Below are 16,821 nucleotides of genomic sequence, written 5' to 3' on the forward strand. Positions count from 1 at the left end.
CTAGGGTACATGATTGCTTACTAGGGTGTTGCTATGAGGTTGCCCGGGTACTCCTCAGTGGTTGCCAGAATGTTGCTATGGGGTTGCTTGGATACTCGGGTGGTTACTAGGATGTTGCTAGAGTGTTGCAGTGTGGTTGCTAGGGTACTCGGGTGGGGGCTAGGGTGTTGCGAGGTTGCAAAGAAAAGATGATGAAGAACTACAACACTCCAATGGATTAAAGTAATAAACTGATGAGTTTTGACACGATTCCATGATTTTGTTTTAGTTTTATTACAAAATTAAAGCCACTCCCTGTTACATAATATTTCACATTGTACTTTGAAAAATAACATTTACATATAAGAAAGTTTTTTGGTTTTCCAAAGTCATGGCGATTTCATACCGACTCTGAGATCAACACACTTTTTTGGTATTAAAAATAAACGCGCACAGCATTTGCGGCGGCTCTAAACGAATCGCAGACACTGATATTAAAGCAGACAGACCATAATATACACCCAGCGTTTCACGTAAGATGCAGAGGAATAAAATAACATTAGCCTGTAAACAAATAGAAAAGAAAGAGTGCATTCATAGATATGGGAAACTCATTATGAAGGATAAACACCAGCCCCGTCTTCAGTGTGTGCGCCGTAAAGTGACCTGTGGGTAAAGTTTCTGTTGTAGACACACCCCATCAGATGACCTCTGACCTCTGACCACGCCTTCACTCTCCCTGATAAATGTTTCTGTTTGATGGGAGTGAGGCATGTCAGAGGGGGCGGGGTCAGAAGCAGAGGCGGGGCACATGACCATGAGGGGGCGGGGTCAGAAGCAGAGGTGGGTAACATGATCGCAAGGGGGTGGGGTCAGAAGCAGAGGCGGGGCACATGACCACAAGGGGGCGGAGTCAGAAGCAGAGGCAGGTCACATGACAGCGAGGGGGCAGGGCCAGGAACAGAGGCGGGTCACATGATCGCGATGGGGCGGGGTCAGAAGCAGAGGCGGGTCACATGACCGCGAGGGGGCGGGGCTAAAGGAACTCCAGCTCCCACTGTTGGCTCAGGCTCTCCTCATTCTCCGCTCGGATCACCACGTGCTCGCGGTCGTACGTTTTGCCTCCTGTAAAAGAAGAGGAACTGGATTGCTACACGTTTTTATGGAAGCTTGTATGCATAAAAATGTGAATTAAACGGACTAATATATGTAATCGAATAAACGAAGCCGGCTCTCACCCTTGATGTCCAGCAGCATCCCAGGGAAGGTGTTGCTGCGGATGCGACCTTTGACCTCTGCGCTCCACGTCTGCACCGGCACACGCGTCTCCGTCCACAACACCACCTTAGCTCCGGACTCCACATTACCCATGACCTGCAGACTCATGCTCCGCGCCAGCTGACACACACACACACACACACACACACACACACACACACACACACACACACACACACACACACACACACACACACACACACACACACACGTTAGTCTTTTTTTATTATGCCATATTTTTGGATTAACGTGACATTAACCCTTTTCCTAAGGTTGCCCCTTGACATGAGTTTATGGAAGTAGGCTAAAGACTCCCACCGCTTCACAGAACAACATGGGCTCGTTTCAGACGCATTGGTCAGTATGTGTGTGTGTGGACTTCACTGTAGCCTGTGTGTGCGGGGCGCTGCTTCCTTTCCGGGAGGAAATATCAAATTAATAAATAAATAAATGCATAAATAAATAAAAGCAGAAATAAATAAAAGCAGAAATAAATAAAAGCAGAAATAAATAAAAGCAGAAATAAATAAAAGCAGAAATAAATAAAAGCAGAAATAAATAAAAGCAGAAATAAATAAAAGCAGAAATAAATAAATGCATAAATAAATAAAAGCAGAAATAAATAAAAGCAGAAATAAATAAATGCATAAATAAATAAAAGCAGAAATAAATAAAAGCAGAAATAAATAAAAGCAGAAATAAATAAAAGCAGAAATAAATAAAAGCAGAAATAAATAAATAAATAAATAAATAAAAGCAGAAATAAATAAAAGCAGAAATAAATAAATGCATAAATAAATAAATGCATAAATAAATAAAAGCATAAATAAATAAAAGCAGAAATAAATAAAAGCAGAAATAAATAAATGCAGAAATAAATAAAAGCATAAATAAATAAAAGCATAAATAAATAAAAGCAGAAATAAATAAAAGCAGAAATAAATTAAAGCAGAAATAAATAAAAGCAGAAATAAATAAATGCATAAATAAATAAAAGCAGAAATAAATAAAAGCAGAAATAAATAAATGCATAAATAAATAAAAGCAGAAATAAATAAATGCATAAATAAATAAAAGCATAAATAAATAAAAGCATAAATAAATAAAAGCAGAAATAAATAAATGCATAAATAAATAAATGCATAAATAAATAAAAGCAGAAATAAATTAAAGCAGAAATAAATAAATGCATAAATAAATAAAAGCAGAAATAAATAAAAGCAGAAATAAATAAAAGCAGAAATAAATAAAAGCAGAAATAAATAAAAGCAGAAATAAATAAAAGCAGAAATAAATAAATGCATAAATAAATAAAAGCAGAAATAAATAAAAGCAGAAATAAATAAAAGCAGAAATAAATAAAAGCAGAAATAAATAAATGCATAAATAAATAAAAGCAGAAATAAATAAAAGCAGAAATAAATAAATGCATAAATAAATAAATGCATAAATAAATAAAAGCAGAAATAAATAAAAGCAGAAATAAATAAAAGCAGAAATAAATAAATGCATAAATAAATAAATGCATAAATAAATAAAAGCAGAAATAAATAAAAGCAGAAATAAATAAAGGCAGAAATAAATAAAAGCAGAAATAAATAAAAGCAGAAATAAATAAATGCATAAATAAATAAAAGCAGAAATAAATAAAAGCAGAAATAAATAAAAGCAGAAATAAATAAAAGCAGAAATAAATAAAAGCATAAATAAATAAATGCATAAATAAATAAAATCAGAAATAAATAAAAGCAGAAATAAATAAAAGCAGAAATAAATAAAAGCAGAAATAAATAAATGCATAAATAAATAAAAGCAGAAATAAATAAAAGCAGAAATAAATAAAAGCAGAAATAAATAAATGCATAAATAAATAAATGCATAAATAAATAAAAGCAGAAATAAATAAAAGCAGAAATAAATAAAAGCAGAAATAAATAAATGCATAAATAAATAAAAGCAGAAATAAATAAAAGCAGAAATAAATAAATGCGTAAATAAATAAAAGTAGAAATAAATAAAAGCAGAAATAAATAAAAGCAGAAATAAATAAATACAGAAATAAATAAAAGCAGAAATAAATAAATGCAGAAATAAACAAAAGCAGAAATAAATAAATGCAGAAATAAATAAAAGCAGAAATAAATAAAAGCAGAAATAAATAAAAGCAGAAATAAATAAATGCAGAAATAAATAAAAGCAGAAATAAATAAATGCATAAATAAATAAATGCATAAATAAATAAAAGCAGAAATAAATAAAAGCAGAAATAAATAAAAGCAGAAATAAATAAATGCATAAATAAATAAAAGCAGAAATAAATAAAAGCAGAAATAAATAAATGCGTAAATAAATAAAAGTAGAAATAAATAAAAGCAGAAATAAATAAAAGCAGAAATAAATAAATACAGAAATAAATAAAAGCAGAAATAAATAAATGCAGAAATAAACAAAAGCAGAAATAAATAAATGCAGAAATAAATAAAAGCAGAAATAAATAAAAGCAGAAATAAATAATGTTAAACTAATGTTATGCACTGCTCTGATTGGTTGTCAGTCTGTCCAATCGAGGTCTTTCCTGGTTGGGTTGAAACACGCCCCATAATCACAGCCCAATGAGCATCAGACTCATATTCTGACCAGAGCTGAGGATGACCACGGCAGGCTAACACGACGCATCTTTAAGTGAATTCAGCAGGTGATGTTTGCGAGTGCATGCTCACCTTGTTCTTGATGAGTCCGTCCTGATAGAGCCACAGGTCGCTCATGCCCTCCACCTGCTCCGACACGACCACACGGCCCGTCTTCATGTCCTCCACACCGCCCTGCACCGACACACACTGGCCCGACTCACGGTTACGGATGCGGAACAGCCTCTGCTTCTGCACACACACAAGAAAAATCATCTGATTTATGAAATCTTGTTTCTTGTTTCCGTCCCAAACAGAAATAAGATGATTTTTCTCACCCCATTGGCAGATATTTGACATAATATCTCATGTCGTTTTACTGATCTAGTAAATGCATCTTGATTTAAAAATATTTATATATTTGGACTGGAAACGAGACAAAAATACTAAATTAGAAGAGCATTTTTGTGTTCCCATGTCTATGGCCTAATGTCGCTACGATGAGCATTTCATACTTTAAAGAAATGCTGGTCAGGAAGCGGGTCAGGAACTATATATATATTTTTTTGCGGGCGGTTTAGTTGAAAATGTCGATCGGGTTGAGCGGACACTGACACTGACCTGTCTGACGGGATACAGCGAGCCGATGCAGGACACACTGCTGAACTTCTGCCAGTTTGAGATTTCAATGGGCTCCAAGAGGAACTGGCGCCCCCTGTAGTTACTGTGCTCACATAACACCCAGCTGCGGACAGATACACACGCTTACGACATGCACACAACTCCGGGCTTATTCAACAAAAGGGACATTTATAATGTTACAAAACATTCAGTTTCAGATAAAAGCTGCTCTTGTGAACTTTCTATTAGTCAGATAAATTGTTTCTATAATCATAAATGTGTGTCGATCATCGGATATGTGAATGATTAGGGAAGGATCATGTGACTGAAGACTAATGATGATAAACTCAGCTTTGATCACAGGAATACATCACACTTTACTGTATATTCACATAAAGAACAGATGATCTACTGTAGCCGTGGTGAGCAGACTCTTTCACAAACATTAAATGCAAAATGTCATACACAGTAATATAAGCAGTGCGAGCTCACCTGCCGCTGTTGACCCTGACGGAGAGGAAGTGTGTATTAAAGCCTTCCTCCTGCATGCTGGAGACCTGTGTGTCGACAACGACCTCTCGACCTTCAAAACACTCCAGTCCGAAGAGCGAGATCGACGGCACCGAGAAGGTCTGAGAGAGAACCAAAGGCATCAACTTCACCTCATGCAAACTCAACACAGATGACACACTCATGTGGAGAAGCTCATAATCACAGGAAGACAAGCATCTATTCCTCTCTGATTAAAGTGTGCATGTGATGAAGACGGATGACCATTGAGCCGCCATTGACCAACACAAACCTGCTCTAGAGTCAATAGCGCAGTATCTGTGTGTTATTTAAAGGGTGTGTTGGTGATATTAGCCTAGATGGAGCACAACACACACACACACACTTTCAGTTTGTGCTCACCATTGGAACGGCTTTGACCGAGCGAATGCTGGAGTTGGTCGGGAAGCCCATGCTGGTCCGGTTGGGATAATCTCCTTCAGATAAAACACACATATCTCCGGTGAACTGCTCTCCTCCATACAGCACCCAGCTGAAACACGAACAGATGTGTGTGAGAAACATGAGGAGATGTGTGTGAGACTCATGAACAGAGGTGTGTGAGAAACACGTCCATTAGCCGAATCTAATTCTGCTGCAGTATTGTCCTGTTTAACACTGAAGCTGCTCCGACACAATCGGCGTTGGAGAAGAGCGATAGAAATAAAGCTGAGTGACTGAAGTGAATGCGGGCTCACTGACCTTCCTCCCACGACCCTGCAGGACTGGACCGCCAGACTCTCGGGCAGGCTCTGGTTCTGATGACACACTCGACACGAGCCCTGGAAGTCCAGCTCAGAGTACAGCAGCACCTGCAGGAGCGGAGCATTATTACACCAACTCAAAGACTCTTCTGTACCTTCATACGGCATCAGTCCTTATACGATATGTATCGCTCCTTTATATCGCTATGACTTTATAATCACTGCGATACATTTCTCAATACTTGGGTTACTTTTTTAAAACTCTTCACGTCCGTCCTTCGGATGAGACGTTAAACCGAGGTCCTGACTCTCTGTGGTCATTAAATATCCCAGGGCACTTCTCGTATAAGAGTAGAGGTGTAACCCCGGTGTCCTGGCCATTCCCTCGATTGGCTCTTACCAATCATGGCCTCCTAATAATCCCCATCCCCTGATTGGCTCTATCCCCCTCTCTCCTCTCCTATCGCTGGTGTGTGTGTGAGCGCTCTGGCGCCGTTGTACTGTGGCTGCCGTCGCATCATCCCAGTGGAGCTGCACACTGGAGGAGGTTGAGGAGAGACCCCTGACATGAGTGTGAAGCGCTTTGGGTGTGCAGTAGTCCATATGAAAAGCGCTATATAAACGCCTCATTCATTGATTCCTTCATTCTCCTAACAAACGTTCATCTTCATAACCCTAAAACACTAAAGAGAAACCTACCAGTCACTCAAATCACACACTCATTAAACACACACATCAGGAGCATTATACATTGATTTCACTGATTCTATACATTTTCTTTGTGTGTGTGTGTGAAATGTTTTTATAACCCGGACTGACCGTCTCTACTGCCGGTTATGTTACACAGAGTCCATGTTTACATTACAGTAGGAAATGATTCCTCTTTTGATGGATGGTGATGTGTTCAGTTACATCTACAAACCCAATTTCAAAAAAGTTGGGACACTATACAAAACATATCTAAACATGATCCAGAAGCGCAGGCGTTTTCTCCATTATTTAAAATGGACTGTGGCAAAGTGGAAAACTGTTCTAAGGTCAGACGAATCAACATATGAAGATCTTTTTGGAAAACTGGGACGCCATCCGGACTAAAGAGGACAAGGACAACCCAAGCTGTTCTCAGCGCTCAGTCCAGAAGCTGATCTCTGATGGTCTGGGGTTCATGAGTGTGTGTGGCATGGGCAGCTTACACATCTGGAAAGGCCATCAATGCTGAAAGGTCTATCCAAGCTCTAGAGCAACATCTGCTCCATCCAGACGGCGTCGCTTTCAGGGAAGACCTTGCCTTCTCCAACATGACAATGCCAGACCACACACTGCATCAATTACAACATCATGGCTGAGCAGAAGAAGGATCCGGCACTGAAATGGCCAGCCTGCAGTCCAGATCTTTCACCATTAGAAAACATTTGGCGCATCATAAAGAGGAAGATGCGATAAAGAAGACCTAAGACAGTTGAGCAGCTAGAAGCCTGTGTTAGACAAGAATGGGACAACATTCCTATTCCTAAACTTGAGCAGCTCGTCTCCTCAGTCCCAGACGTTTGCAGACTGATATAAACAGAAGAGGGGATGACACACAGCGGGAAACACGGCCACGGCACAACTTTACTGAGATGTGTTGATGCCATGAAATGTAAAATCAACTTATTTTCGCCTTAAAATTATAAATTTTGAGTTAAAACATTGTATATGTCATCTATGTTGTATTCTGAATAAAATATTGAAATTTGAAACTTCCACATCATTGCATTCTGTTTATATTCACTATTTGTACAGTGTCCCAACTTTAATGGAATCGGGTTTGTAAATTAAAGTTTGGTGGTGTTTGTGCTGAAGTGAGGACATTATTCATGTAAAGTGAAAGATGTCATCACTGAATGTATTTGGTGCCAAATCAATAATAAATGATCCTCGGTTTAGCTCATAGACTGATGTTGATCACTGAGTGAAGAAGAGTTTTGAAAAAGTGACCCGAGTATTGAGAAATGTGTCCTGTTGTTCATGATCAATAATGATTATCCTGAAAGAACTGTAGCTAAAAGCCTGTTCTTGTCTTGATTATTTAAAAATATAGGTTGAAAAAGAGTTTTGAAAGCCATTAAAAGCGTTCAGCTCACCTCGTTTCTGAAGCTGGGACCTTCCCTGGGCGCCTGCAACACCAGAACAAGCTCATTTATAGCACACATTAAGAGTGGTCAACATAAAACAGATTTAAAATAATCAGAAAATATGCAGAAGAAAATAAGAATAAGCATTAATGAAGCACTGTAAGTTAAATGTGGGGGTTTGGGGTGTAATGCTATTCCATGCGCTCTGCCTGACTGACACTGTGCCAAATTCAGGATTTGAATACTTTTCAGAAAGTTTATTTTTGAGTATATGGCCTTGTGTGACATCATGAAGGATGGGTTGGGACTTCTCCTGGATGAGCGCACGCACACACGCACGCACGCACGCACACACACACACACACACACACGCACACGCACACGCACACACGCGCACAGGCACACACACACACACACGCCTCTAAACCTATCGATCACAGGAAACATTCTACATTTTTTATGTTTTCAAAAAAAAGTAAATGATTTAGTATGTTTATGAATCCATTTACATTGTGGGGACCGCTGGCTGGTGATCTCAGGTATTTATTACAGGGTAGGGATATTTGGTACACACAATGTAATATAAAAAAGTACAAACAGACACACACACACACTTACAGCGAGGATGGGCTGTATGGAGCAGATTCGGTTGTCTTCAGAGCCCCAGTCGCTACAGTTGTTGTAGAATCCTTTCTCCAGGACGTACTGGTTTCCGGAGAAGTCCACGTGAGAGTAGGCCACCCATCTGAGAGAGAGAGAGAGGGAGAGGGAGAGGGAGAGGGAGAGGGAGAGGGAGAGGGAGAGGGGAGGAGAGAGAGAGAGAGAGAGAGAGAGAGAGAGAGAGAGAGAGAGAGAGAGAGAGAGAGAGAGAGAGAGAGAGAGAGAGAGAGAGAGAGAGAGAGAGAGAGAGAGAGAGAGAGGGGGTCAGTCGGAAACAGAAGAATGTAGAGCAGGTGAGGGGCAGAACACTAAACCTACGGTCCGCTTGGCACGTGAATGGAGCGAATGTTGATATGAGAGAGAGAGAGAGAGAGAGAGAGAGAGAGAGAGAGAGAGAGAGAGAGAGAGAGAGAGAGTGTGTGTGTAATGTGTGTAATGCATCTGACCTCAGTGTGTGTCCCTACTGTCCACCACAGTGACCCCCTGAATGTGTGATTGTGTGTATATGTTAAAACACTGTGGTATCAAATGTTCTAATTTGTTACAACCGGTTATTTAAGTTCAAGTTAAGTTATACGGTGTTGTAATATTTTCTTTCTTATTACTATCAATTATCATTATTTATGTCAATGTGTATTATTATTTATGTAATTCGCTTTGGCAATATTGTATTTTTTACATTCATGCCAATAAAGCAATCTTGAATTGAATTGAATTGAGAGAGAGAGAGAACCTACGCTCCGCTCAGCACGTGGATGGAGCGAGTGTTGATGCCGAACCCAAACAGCTCCACATCCGGCACCGTCTCCGTCACTTCAAACGAGCGCTCCTCATCCTCCTCTTCCTGCTTCTCCTCCTCCGGCATCCCATACAACACCAGCTGCGGCTCCGACAGATCCTGAGCAGACAGCACCACAATAAAACACATATTCTATACAAAATAGTAGTATATTATTAAAGCATAATACATTCATATTTTCGATCATTCTTAGTATAGAGTCTACACTGAGTTTAGAGAGGGCTGAGTCCGAGACAAGTCTGGGTTCAGACAGGGAACTCAGTCTCGACTCGGACTCAGCCCTCTCTGGACTCCTATGCCTATGGAATTTCCTCACATTTCAAAAAAAAAATGTGTGCGTGTGTGTGTGCGTGTGTGTGTGACAGCGACTCACGGCCTGGATGACGCGCAGAGAGCGCAGCTCTGAGTTGACTCCGCCCCACACCCGCCAATCATGGTACTCGCCCTCCTCCAGAAGATACTGGTAACCACGGAAACCCTCCTTCTCGTACCCCACCCAGCTGCAGGACAGATGGAGTCATATGAGAGAAGATGCTCTGGTGTCATGCTGGAGGTCAAACACAGATGATTTTATAACACGTATAACGCACTCACCAGCCGCCCAGGACTTTAATGGATCCTGCGCTGAACATGAACAGTGACTGCTGCTTGTCCACCCTCGACAGGAAGTCTCTCATGCTGCTGTAGATCTCTCTGCTCTTGCCAGTGAAATATGGCTTTTCATAGAGCACGATCTGTCACAAGACAACAGCTATTACACATGACCAGCCCTCGATACGTCACAGAACTGAGTGAATGATGAAGCTGATGGGTTTAAAACTCACCTTTGGTTCATAGAGGTTCTCGACTTTCGGCTCCCCCTAGAAAAACATTTAAGCAGTTTAACAGAGTTCATCTAAAGGCTGATACACTATATAGCCAAATGTTTTGGGACGCCTGCCTTTACATGCACATGTACTTTAATGACATCCCATTCTCCATCATCATCATGCTGGGACAGGAAGGGGCCGTCCACAAACTGTTGCCACAAAGTCAGGAGCGTGAAATTGCCCAAAATGTCTTGGTGAAGCATTAAGAGTTCCTTTCACTGGAACTAAGGGGGCAACCCCTGAAAAACAACCCCACCCCATAATCCCCCCTCCACCAAACTTTACACTTGGTACAATGCAGTCAGGCAAGTCCCGTTCTCCTGGCGACGGCCAAACCCAGACTCGTCAATGGGATTGTCAGCCTGAAGCGTGATTGGTCGCTCAGAGAACACGTCTCACTGCTCTAGAGTCCAGTGGCGGCTGCTTTACTCCACTGCATCCCACGCTTTGCATTGCTCTTGGTGATGTAAGGCTTGGATGAGCTGCTCGGCCATGGAAACCCATTCCATGAAGCTCTCTCCGCTGTTCTTGAGCTCATCTGAAGGCCACAGAAGTCTGGAGGTCTGGAGCTGTTGACTCTGCAGAAAGTTGGAGACTTCTGCGCACTGTGACCCTCAGCATGCGCTGACCCCGCTCTGAGATTTAACACTACTAGACGGGTGGCACAATACTTTTGGCAATATAGTGTATAAAGTAGAGGAAAAAAAATGGAGGAGATGCTTACAATTTTGAGTGGATGTAAGGAGGCGACGTACGGGTGTGTGACGCCCCAGGCGGCGGGGTTGGAGAATCCTCCCACCTCCAGAACCCGCGGAACGCCCTGGAAGAAGGGCTCGGCGAACACCAGCCACCTGAGAGAGAGAGAGAGAGAGAGAGAGAGAGAGAGACTTTGACTTTTACAACTCTTTATTTAACATTTGCAAAACCACTAAAATGTTATATATTCCATTCCTTCAAACACACTGCTACAATATGCATATGCAAAAGAAATAAATACATAAATAAACATAAATCAAATTTAAAATTGCCCATCGAACATCACCGGTTAAACACTATAATCTCATCTTTACATAATGACAATAAAGCATCATCCACACACCATTTAGATTCAAATTCAAGTAAATTCTTTGTCATTTGATAAAATGTGTGTTTTACTCTGATTCTCGATTCAACCAAAGCAGTAAAAGTTTGCAGCACACTCATGTTTTTCCCATCAACAGCCATTCTGCAGGTCCTCCAAACAGCTAATTTAGCTTCGCCAATTATACAATTTGCCAAAGTACAATAATCTGTGTGTCTTCAAGTACCTGATACATGAACAAAGAGCTCCTTGTTAAAACAAAACCCTAAATTTCCAAGTATTCTTTCCAATACAATGAACAGTGGTGCTAGCCTGGAACATTCTGCAAAAACATGAAACGGAGAGAACAAAGAGAGAGAGAGAGAGAGAGAGAGAGAGAGAGAGAGAGAGAGAGAGAGAGAGAGAGAGAGAGAGAGAGAGAGAGAGAGACCTATGGTCAGTCACGGTCACTCACAGGCCGGCGTTGATGATGATGGAGTTGGCTTTGATCGGGAAGCCGAAGATTCGGGAGTCATCTGACGTGTCTCTGAACGTCACCTTCTTTCCTTCTGCGTTTTCCTCTGGGAACAGACTGATTTCAGGAACGCTGTAATCCTGGAAAGGAAGAACATGTTTGCTGCTGAGCACTGAGAGTAACAAACACTTCAGTTATGTGGCGGTCACAGTAACAAAGCACTTCTTCTGAAGGACATTTTTCAAGTATCTGTAATTTTTATTTTTGGAAACTTTGGGATCTGCTTTCCAAACACAATATCATGTTTTTTTACTACGTTCCATAAAAACACTGTTCTTCTTTTGGTCAAACCGAGACACGAGAGTGACGTACGACTCGTGAACGAGTTGATTCTTTCCAGTGAAGCTGCTGAACTGATTCACAGATACAGGGAACGATTCATTTGCGAATTGGACTGTTCGTGAGTCAAAAACTCTAAACAATATTATCAGAGCTTGAAGGAGAGTTAAACTGATGTAAGCCACATTTCATCATTGATCACTGTCAATAAAATCATATTCAGACCACGACCGTGAGTTAAAACTGAAGAGTGTGTGCCTGTTTGCATTAGTGTGTCATCGTCTGCACGGCGACTTCAGGTAAAATAGGAATAATAACATCTGTAGCAGTGTCAGGTGATATAAACCAGTGTTTTCATAGCCATCCTCAATGCATGTTAACACATTTTCATTGTACATTGTGTTTTTAAACTATTGATTAGCACAAATTTAGTTCCCACTATTTTAATTATTAGTTCAAAATTAGTTCCCACTATTTTTTAAAATACTCCGATACATTATTTGTTTGCACACATGAATTATCAGCAACTTAAAGAGCTATTTTAGTACAAACCCGATTCCAAAAAAAGTTGGGACACTGTACAAATTGTGAATACGAAAGGAATGCAATCATTTACACATCTCATAAACTTCATTATTTCTTCATTACTTCATACTTTCTTCACAATGGAATTCAGATAACATACAAATGTTGAAAGCGAGCCATTTTGAAATGTCTCTTTAGCTGTAGGCTTGCATGAGTGTGTGTGGCATGGGCAGCTTACACATCTGGAAAGGCCATCAATGCTGAAAGGTCTATCCAAGCTCTAGAGCAACATCTGCTCCATCCAGACGGCGTCTCTTTCAGGGAAGACCTTGCCTTCTCCAACATGACAATGCCAGAGCACACACTGCATCAATTACAGCATCATGGCTGCGCAGAAGAAGGATCCGGCACTGAAATGGCCAGCCTGCAGTCCAGATCTTTCACCATTAGAAAACATTTGGAGCATCATAAAGAGGAAGATGCGATAAAGAAGACCTAAGACAGTTGAGCAGCTAGAAGCCTGTGTTAGACAAGAATGGGACAACATTCCTATTCCTAAACTTAAGCAGCTCGTCTCCTCAGTCCCAGACGTTTGCAGACTGATATAAACAGAAGAGGGGATGACACACAGGGGGAAACATGGCCACGGCACAACTTTACTGAGAGATGTGTTGATGCCATGAAATTTAAAATCAGTTATTTTCCCCTTAAAATTACACATTTTCTCAGTTTTAACATTTGATTCGTCATCTATGTTGTATTCTGAATAAACTATTGACATTTGAAACTTCCACATCATTGCATTCTGTTTTTATTCACAATTTGTACAGTCCCAACTTTTTTGGAATCGGGTTTGTATATTACAGTTTAATGTTTTGATGCTGTATAATACATGCTGGTAATAAAATAAAACGTTTTCTTATTTGCAATAGATTAAATGCATGCACTATTAGTGCTACCAAGAATAAATATATGTTTCAATCAAACTTTATTTGTATAGCACCTTCCAACAACCAAAAGGAGGACCAAGGTGCTTTACATTTAAAACAGAAAAACATCTACAATAAATAATATATTAATACATGAAGCAATAACCAAAGGAACAGTTACACAAAATACAAAAATAAAATTCAAGGTGCCATAGTGCTACTGTGTGTTAAAAGTCAGTTTAAATAAATGCATTTTTAACCTGGACTTGAACAGGGCCAGGTCTGTAAGAACACGCAGGTCTACTGGTAAAGTTTAGGAGCAGCAAAAGCAAATGAACGATCGCCCCACTGCTTGCACCGGGACCTCGGAACAACTAGCCTCATCTGGTCAGCCGACCGGAGGGCTCTGTTTGGACGGTGGACACTTAAAATCTCTGATAAATTTCATGGAGATTTCAATACTTGATTTATGTTCTTTGTTCTCTATTGATCAGAAATCTGTAGAAGTTCTGCCAAATATAGGCCCGTTCTGCTGCAGGACACAAGGTGGCGCACTGGGACCTTTCATAAACACGGCTGTGCTCATGATCACATCCATTCCAGACACATTCATGAGCTACAACACTGTTTTCTGTTTGAATTAAGATTATTTTTCTCACCCCATTGGCAGATTATTTATCTTATTTTAAGCAAAAACTCTCTTCATTTTGAGTTATTTTCCCCAAAACAAGACAATTACTTTTGCTGGTCTAGTAAACACTTCTTGTTTTAGGAATCTCTGGATGTTTGGACAGAACAAGACAGAAACACTGAGTGAGAAATATTTCTGTGAGTGTAGAGGTTTATTTGCCGTACCCTCACAGCTCGCCGTATGGATCCGATGACGAACCTCCTCTTTCTGCGAGGCTCAGGCTCCTCTTCTCCTTCTCCACGACCTGCTTTCGTTCCTTCCTGCTGTTTGGACACTTCTTCTTCATCCGGCGGACCGAAGGGGTCATTCAGCTCGATATCGCCTTCATCCAGAGCAAACTTCTCCCCTTTGAACTCCGGCTTCTCATACAACACCCAACTGCAGAACACAGAACAAGACGGAGGAATATTTCACTGTTTTACTGTATTTTTGATAAAAAAAGAAATAAAATGCAGCCTTGCTGAGCATGAGAGACTCTTTCAGAAACATTAAAAATATATATTTATAGACATGAACTAGCATGCACTGCAAAAAATGCACTTCTTACTCATTTTTTCTTGTTTTGTTTAAAATAAAATCTAAATGAAGAGAGTTTCTGCTTAAAACAGGCTAAATGATCTGCCAATGGGGTGAGGAGAATAATCTGATTTCTGACTCACTGACTACGTTTACATGGACAACAATACTCCGATATTAATCTGATTAAGACAATACTCTGATATTAATCTGATTAAGACAATACTCTGATATTAATCTGATTAAGACAATACTCTGATATTAATCTGATTAAGACAATACTCTGATATTAATCTGATTAAGACAATACTCTGATATTAATCTGATTAAGACAATACTCTGATATTAATCTGATTAAGACAATACTCTGATATTAATCTGATTAAGACAATACTCTGATATTAATCTGATTAAGACAATACTCTGATTAAGAGGCTACCATGTAGACAGCGATTTCTAATTACCTTAATCTGATTAAAGTCATAATCTAACTAAACATAAATCGGATTAAGACATGTGGAGTATGCCTATTTTAGTCGCATTATCGGAGACATGTACACACCTTAATCTAACTATTAATGTCGTGACGGAGATTTCGCCGCATTTTGATCACTGCATCCTTTCTATATATTTTTTTTATTTTTGTTGTAATTATTATGCTCATTGTAAAAGTAAAATACAATAAGTTTGTATCTGTAATCTTGAACCAGATGGGTCATTCAGTGAACGCCTGTGGCTCGACGGCAGGAAAAACAATCCAAATAGTCACGATTTTTAATCCTTTTTCATCATTAATCAAAGCTATTATTCTAAATGTAGGCTGTCAATAAGGAGTAAAAGAGGGGTAGTGTCTCTTCAAAAAAACAGAAAGAGACAATTCATAATATTACAAAAATAAATCAACGTAAATGTATATAAAACATTATAAAAACCATAAAAACGCATGTTTTGTTATACTTCTTAATGTAAAGTAACACTGTCCAACAGCGACACCCGCAGGTGAACTTACAGCGGGTTTCCTGAGCCCATAAAATTAACAGACCTGCCAAAGTGACGCTATGATTGGATGTTGGAGAACGTAGCGTGCCATGGGGACGTAATGACGTGCTATAATCGATCTATGTTCTATCACATGTAAAACGGGAACATGAACGGAGTACTCTAAAAGCAACTCATGTAAACACCTTAATCAGAATATTGTCTTATTTAGAATAAGGTCAATAATTAGATTACTGCTGTCCATGTAAACGCAGTCACTGTCCCAATCAGAAATCAGATTACTAAAACTCAATTCACTTTGATATTTTTCACGAGAAAACAAGAAAAAATATCTTCTGTAATTTCACTGATCTAGTAAATGCATCTTGATTTAAGAATATTAAGATATTTAGACGAGAAACAAGACAAAAATACTAAATAAGAAGAGCATTTGTTGCAGTGCAGCTTTATCACACATGATTTGATGATTTTTGATGATTTTTCTAATGCATAAATATTCCTCATCTTATTAAAGGTCTAGTCAATAACAGCGGTGTGTGTGTTTCTGCAGTTAATGATCATCTGCGGGGTTAGAGATGGTTTTGCTGGGAGGCAGGGAGAGTCTGCGTGTCAAAACTGATGTGGAATGTGTCTGATTCCCTTCAGCTGCTCATGTGAACAAATGATTTATTGTGCGTTGATATTTACTCCTGTATATTTACTGTCAAGTTACATTTTTGCATATGTATTACACATTCACGATTTTGCCAAAATGTTTGCCTTCACATGCACATGAACTTTAAAGCCATCCCATTGTTAATCCATAGAGTTTAAAAGCTGTTCTATCGGGTTGAGCTCAGGACTCTGTGCAGGCCAGTCCAGTTCCTCCACACCAAACTCCTCATCCATGTCTTTATGGACCGACACTTTGTGCACTGGAGCGCAGTCATGCTGGGACAGGAAGGGGCCGTCCACAAACTGATCCCACAAAGTCAGGAGCGTGAAATTGTCCAAAATGTCTTGGTGAAGCATTAAGAGTTCCTTTCACTGGAACTAAGGGGCCAACCCCTGAAAAACAACCCACCCCATAATCCCCCTTCCACCAAAC

General features: G+C 39.6%; 1 protein-coding gene across 1 annotated transcript in view; it reads right to left on the reverse strand.

Moving 5' to 3' along the window:
- Positions 1-254: 254 nt before the first annotated feature.
- Positions 255-16,821, reverse strand: part of crybg2 (crystallin beta-gamma domain containing 2) — a 50,706-nt gene continuing 34,139 nt past the window's right edge. Inside the window, exons 8-23 of the mRNA XM_067426504.1 lie at positions 14,384-14,597; positions 11,736-11,875; positions 10,925-11,051; positions 10,156-10,191; positions 9,926-10,065; positions 9,705-9,831; positions 9,270-9,430; positions 8,491-8,617; positions 7,882-7,914; positions 5,757-5,866; positions 5,418-5,547; positions 4,998-5,137; positions 4,506-4,629; positions 3,978-4,136; positions 1,218-1,377; positions 255-1,104 (exon numbers count right to left, since the gene is read on the reverse strand). Coding sequence (XP_067282605.1) covers positions 1,016-1,104; positions 1,218-1,377; positions 3,978-4,136; positions 4,506-4,629; positions 4,998-5,137; positions 5,418-5,547; positions 5,757-5,866; positions 7,882-7,914; positions 8,491-8,617; positions 9,270-9,430; positions 9,705-9,831; positions 9,926-10,065; positions 10,156-10,191; positions 10,925-11,051; positions 11,736-11,875; positions 14,384-14,597 — 2,017 coding nt within the window. The 3' untranslated portion in view covers positions 255-1,015. The remainder of the gene's footprint in view (positions 1,105-1,217; positions 1,378-3,977; positions 4,137-4,505; positions 4,630-4,997; positions 5,138-5,417; positions 5,548-5,756; positions 5,867-7,881; positions 7,915-8,490; positions 8,618-9,269; positions 9,431-9,704; positions 9,832-9,925; positions 10,066-10,155; positions 10,192-10,924; positions 11,052-11,735; positions 11,876-14,383; positions 14,598-16,821) is intronic.

This window comes from Pseudorasbora parva, chromosome 19 (assembly GCF_024679245.1).
Source record: "Pseudorasbora parva isolate DD20220531a chromosome 19, ASM2467924v1, whole genome shotgun sequence".
Classification (NCBI taxonomy): Eukaryota; Metazoa; Chordata; class Actinopteri; order Cypriniformes; family Gobionidae; genus Pseudorasbora; species Pseudorasbora parva.